Source organism: Vigna umbellata, chromosome 1 (assembly GCF_029865625.1).
Source record: "Vigna umbellata cultivar VRB3 chromosome 1, Vumbellata_1.0, whole genome shotgun sequence".
NCBI classification, from domain to species: domain Eukaryota; kingdom Viridiplantae; phylum Streptophyta; class Magnoliopsida; order Fabales; family Fabaceae; genus Vigna; species Vigna umbellata.
The window spans coordinates 79,209,830-79,215,766 of record NC_142165.1 but is presented as its reverse complement, the minus strand read 5'-3'; the positions used below and the strand labels follow the sequence as shown (position 1 = coordinate 79,215,766).

General features: G+C 41.5%; 1 protein-coding gene across 1 annotated transcript; it reads right to left on the bottom strand.

Annotated features, from left to right (window-relative positions):
- Positions 1-1,228: 1,228 nt before the first annotated feature.
- On the bottom strand, positions 1,229-5,665 carry LOC148206506 (auxin efflux carrier component 4-like). The gene is made up of 6 exons (XM_088104331.1): positions 4,066-5,665; positions 3,561-3,849; positions 3,326-3,411; positions 2,436-2,593; positions 1,973-2,049; positions 1,229-1,875 (listed from the first exon to the last, which is right to left on the bottom strand). Exons 1-6 carry the CDS (start codon positions 5,348-5,350, stop codon positions 1,809-1,811), a joined length of 1,962 nt encoding a protein of 653 aa, XP_087960457.1. The 5' UTR covers positions 5,351-5,665; the 3' UTR covers positions 1,229-1,808.
- Between the last annotated feature and the right edge of the window lie 272 nt (positions 5,666-5,937).

Below are 5,937 nucleotides of genomic sequence, written 5' to 3'. Positions count from 1 at the left end.
ATGATGAAATACTTGTCCTAGAGGAAAGAAAGTTCACAATTGCGGCATAGAAAAACCCTTGACAATGAATGGGTTCACAAATATGCTACTGCTCTTGCTCAACGCCAATGTGCTGAACATTCTCAGCACCAACCACCTCCCCCTTAACAAGATACTTCTTCACTATGACATGATGAGGAGGATCAATGATCTGCGAACATTTGTTAGCGACAACTTCAACAATATGAATGCTAGATTTAAACAATTGGAACTAAACATGAGTGACAAATTTGATACTATTGATGTTCAAGTTGAATATCTTGAACAAGATATGCGATATGTGTGACGTCATTTTGGTTCACAGGACGAATCTTCATAAATAGATTTCCAACAAACTTTTTTTCTTTCTAAATGCATAAAATCATATTACAAAACTGGCCTGAAAAAAAAAACTTAAAAATATGAACCAACGTAAATAGTTATGTGATCTTCCTGTTAATAAAAAACTTTCGGCTTAAACTTTTAGGTAGCTATAGTATGCTAAAAAAACTACAGTAGACGCAGAAAATTGCAAGGTCTTGATGACTTGATGTTCACAAAAAAAGACCCTCTCGTTATAGAGCTAATAGACGCCTAGTCTCCTTTTCATGGGCCATGAATGGTTTGAGATAACCACGTTTTTGTTTTTTTGTTTTATTTTTTCCTTACAACTGTCACCATATGAATATAATTGAAGGAGCCGTAGGGGATGATGAGTTTGAAGTACCATCGTTTTCCTGGTAAAAAAGTTGAGTGCTGACCAACCCACCTCCACTCTCACGCTAGCTCAACTCCTGATAAAGGTGTTATTGACTATGAGTTACTAGCTAGTTAGGGTTGTGGGTACATCACTACTCAAAAAGCACAAATAAAAGTTTTGTGCTCTTAACCCTGCTCCTTCTCTTCTTTATTTCATTTTTAATTCTAAAAAAATAGTTTTTCCTTCCATCACCCATCACTCAACTTCACAGGAGAAGTACATAATCCCACTCAGTGGAAAGACTATATTCTGAAAGTTCAACTCTCAGTCTCATGGTCCCATCTTCATTTCCAGATCTGCCTCTCTTTAAACCAGAAAAATAGCTATTATCACTTTTTGCTCTTTTTACTTCATCATATACAAATATACTAAACAAATAACGTGACCAAAGAAAGACGACAAACGCAAATAATTGCGGGATCCGCGGTTGATCAAAGACAAAAACAAAACTTAAACAAACCCATTATATAATAATAAAAATCGAAGTAAACAAATGACTAAACAAAACTAAAGAAACCAATCTTCAGCTTATATTCCATTTTCATTTCCCCTACCCAATTGCTCAGCTGTCTTTGTTACTTGATGACACAAACATGACTCTAATAAAATTTACAATGCAGATACGGAGGGAACCATTTTTAGATTTCATTGACTCTGCTCATGCGAGCTTTCCCCTGTTTTCCTCTGCTATGTCTCCCATAAGCTGTACTTGTTCCTCTCTCTCTGCTTTTGAAAACTGCGTCTATTTTGGACTTTTGATAGGGGATTAGAATTATGAGGATTTGGGCCAATTGGTCAATTTTTTCAGAAATTCCAAAAATTTTGGAAACTCTCGAGGATCTCCTCTGCTTTAAGAATACTAGTTTAGTTTGTGGCTTTTGTTCTCCCAGCTCAGAAGATCCACATCTTCGTTAATAACAGCGTAATCCACTGTGGTCACCAGGCATGCATGCTAACTCCCAAAGTATAAAAAGGTTCAAAAGGGTCATTCATTCTGTCCTGGTGTGCTGACTACTACTGCATACATATTTTACAAACCAAGTAATATGTAGTAGACTAGAGTAATTGGTAGAGCTATCAGCATCCCAAATATAACCCTGCAATTAAGTTTGCAAATTTCACGAAAAAATGTTAACTTCTTTCTTAACAAAAAGAACAAAAATCAAAATAAAATGAGAAACTTCAGTTACTTACCCTGTGCTGAGAATGGCTGGATGAACGTTGTATTCCTTGGCAAACACAAATGGAACAATCCCTTGCGGAAGTGCAGCCTACGAACAATAATTGCATATTCAGCTAGTTAGCTTTCCAGGGCTTTTTCTTCAAATCATGCTTAACATGATAGCCAAAATTGAACTAGAAAAGTCCATTAAAATTTCATATAATATATAAGATGCTATAAAACATGTTTTCACTAAAATATATTTTACTAGTAACTAAATTTAGTAAAAGTTATAATTAGTCAAATGGAAAGAGTCTATTTAATGATTTTTTATTGGGTTCTTCTCTCCTAGAATGTACAGTGCCAAAGGGTCCTAACTATTGAAAATCTATCACTTCCTCTGTTGCATTCAAAGATATCAAAGAAATTTGCACACGCAAGTAAGATTAACAGTGTGATATCTATCAAATAGGATTATAGGTCAAGGTTAATTACCTGAACAATAGCTATACGTAAGAGAGTGCCACGTAGGCCAACAGCGATGGAAGCTGCAGCCATGACGGCGGGACCTGTGAGGAATCGAACAGCCATGGCAAATGTTGCAACTGAGTTCCCACACGCAATTATATTGGGTTGAAGAGCCATGAAGAGACCTAGAAGCGCAAAAACCGAAATAGGTTAGTCGTCAATAATTTTATTGGCCGAAAGGGTAAAAAGGTGAAAATGAAAAGAGAAGAGAAGGAAAAAGGGAGCCAAAATTTACAGTCAGGGCATGATGGGAAAATGCTTTTAAGTTTTGTGAATGAAAAGATATTTTTAGTACCGCTTGATTCGTCTAAATCAACTACCTTTGCCTAATCCGGGTCCAAAAATGGTACAGGTCCCCACCACCGCCCTGGACCGCATAGAGACGTTGTTCAAGACCAGACCCCACATGTCGGGGACATTGCACTATCACTATGCAATCCCCATATTATCGTCTAGTGAACAACATCATCTGCTTGTGTTATGTGGTAACAAACTTCATTTCAATGGACGCCCATTACTTTGTTTATGCTTATTACTTGCTCTACCCCAAATCCATACTTTTCACGCATTCATCACACTCACCTTACCATCGCATTCAATCAACATTCTCATTTCATATTTCCACAAACAATTATTTTTAGTAGCATTGTTGAAACTCCAAGAAATGAACCAACAAAGTTATTTAGATACAATCACATGAACATCATCAGTTACTCTCGTCAATGTACGTTTAAACATCGGAAAAGGGAGCCATCATGAATACCGATGTTTTCGCCAAAGAGGAAAGGAATTGCAAATATAGGGGAATGAAATTATTGGAAGAGCAAGAATTTGGACAAATTATCACGGCCACTCACCCAAGCTGAACATAGCCATTCCAAGACCAGCATCAGACAGTATGGAGATTGATTTCTCTATTATTTTGGGCATGTGCACATGCCACCTGCAATTAATTAATTAGTAATCATATATCACAGTTACGTCAACACAAAATAACCATCCTACAGTAATAATAATAGCTAAACCCTAAAAGTCAAAACCATGACAAAAATTCATCGTCGTTGTTCCAGATTGACTTTGAAATTTACTTACCTAAACGCCACCAGAGACCAGATCACACCAATGAGGCTAGAGTAAGTGTTGGGGTTGCGGATAAGCTTCCGCCACACCATAATCAGTATCAGACGAGTCATCACACTCGCCGGAGGCATGTGTTTCCCCGCCACGCCTACGCCCGATTTCGGGTGTAGCTCCGCCGTTGAACTGGAACCCAGCTTGTTGGGCCCGGCGGCGCCCGCTTTCTCTGCTTCTTCCTCCGCCTGTTCACCTTCTTTCCCTGGAAACTTCAAATCTTCACCCCTAAATTCTCCTTCTGCCGTAGCTTCATTTCCAACCCGCAATCACCCAAATTAAATCAGTTCCTCAAAACAAAGCCTAAATTAAGTTGCAAAAGTACTAAGTTCTCTTGTTCAACCACAAATTTAAACTTTGATTGAAGAATTCAACTTCATTAGAAAATTGAGTGGAAACTAGTTTTAAAGCTAAGTGAATTTAAGTCGAGGAGAGGAAAAAAAAAGAAAGAATCTAGTGGTACTACCTTTGTTAGCTTCTCCATTTTGAGGGTGTTCGTCCGCTACTAACATCCTAATCTCCTTGGCACCTTGATCGGAGCGGCCCGATTGGTCGGAAGCTCCGAAATCGGCTCCACTGAATACATGGAGGCCACCGGCTTCAGAAACCGGTGAGGCGCTGGAGCTCCACACGAACATGTGGAGCTCCTTAGCGTCGTGGCTGGCTTTGCTACTACTGTTGGGCGGTTGAGCAACTTGAGGAGCTTGAGCTGGAGCCTGCGGCTGAGACTGAGGCTGTGGCTGCGTCTGCGAATTCTTGCTCACACTCTTCGTTAACCCAGAAGAGAATTCCGGGTTGGGAGCAGGGTAGGCAGAGGGCACGGTCTGCACGGCGGGGTAGAAGCCGAACCTTGGGGAGCTGATAGCCTGCGGTGCGGGTGCAGAGTTCTCTTCGAAATTGGAGGGCCTCGGCGTGACTCCGCGTGACGTGGACTGCACGGAGTACAAATCCGCAGCGCCGAAGTTAGAATGCCTAGGAGCGTACCCCATCATGGAGTAGAAATCCGCGTGGTTGAAGTTGGAGCCACGTGGCGTGGGGTTACGGGAGGAGCTGAGGCTGTAAATCTCGGCACCGGTGAGGTTAGACGGGCGAGGTGTCATCATGAAGGATCTTCTAGAAGCATTGGACTTCCTAACGGTGACGTGGAGCTTCCCATCGTCGCCGACTTCGGCATCGGTTTCGAGGAAATCTCTCCCGTCGAGCGAAACGACGTCGGAGTCGACCTTGAAGGAAACTATGGAAGCAGCGGTTTCGGGGAACTGTTCCATGATCAAGAGCTTGGCGCCGCGGTACTCGAAGAGGAAGAGGAGGAGGGTGTACCAGATGATGCACTGGAGCACCACCACCTGGACCATGAGCTGGCCGGAATAATCGCCGTACATGGCGATAAGGAGCGGGATACCCATGACCAGCGTGTTGGGCAATGTAGAGAGGGAGAAAATGGTAATCATCCACTCCAAGCTGCCGTTGGCGGTGAAGTTGGTCCAGATTGCCAAAGCAAAGAGCATGATGATTTTCTGGAGCGTGTCGGCAGCGATGAAGCGGAAGTTCATGGCGTAAGGGTTGTTGCTGGAGATGAAGTGGAAGGAAAGAAGGGGAACCGCAAAGATCGCGACGAAGCGATTTATGCCGGAGCATTGGTCCGGCGAGAATATCTTCCACCAGCGTACCGAACCGTAGGCTAAGATCATGGCGACATAGAGGGGAATCACCGCCGTCAAGACGGTGTACAAATCGGTCCAGCTTATCATTCTAGCTTTGATTGAATAAAATGGTGCGGTGTGCTAGTGATGGGATGGCATAAGCGAGGAAAAAAAGGGTAAAGTGGGAAGAAAGTGAGAAAATAGAAAACCGTTAGATAACTAACTGGAGTGATAAGGGATATATGTCTGAGTGGAAGCGAAGGTTTATGCCTGCTACACCTGCTGTGCTCTGAATTTGATCAACTGCTGTGAAAGAAAGAGAGAGAAGGATTTAGTTTAGTTTAGTTTAGTTTAGCTTAGCCTCTACATATATATATATAGAGAGAGACCTATGCGGGAATAGACTCATATATAGAAGGAGAAGAGGTGGATATATATGTATATAACTATGTATTTATATATATACTGAGGGAGTGAAAAGAACTATAATTATATGATGATTATAATAAATAGAGGATTTCTTTTATAGTTTTTATTTGAGTGTCATTGAAAAAGGGAATGAGGTGTGTTTAGGGGGATTGGGGGGACCACAAGGGAACAGTGTGAGGTTAGGTCAGGAATTGACCGCCTGATATGGTTAAGTTACCAAAGTCTGGTTAAGATAGCAAAGGTAAAGTTGCAATGGACCATGCGGT

Bases quoted from the DNA above. Each gene is read 5' to 3' on its own strand.
- LOC148206506 (XM_088104331.1), bottom strand. From the start codon at position 5,350: ATGATAAGCTGGACCGATTTGTACACCGTCTTGACGGCGGTGATTCCC. The intron at 2,050-2,435 runs GTAATTAACCTT...TATTGTTCGTAG, and splicing joins TACGTATAGCTATTGTTCAG to GCTGCACTTCCGCAAGGGAT. The intron at 1,876-1,972 runs GTAAGTAACTGA...ACTTAATTGCAG, and splicing joins CCAGCCATTCTCAGCACAGG to GGTTATATTTGGGATGCTGA.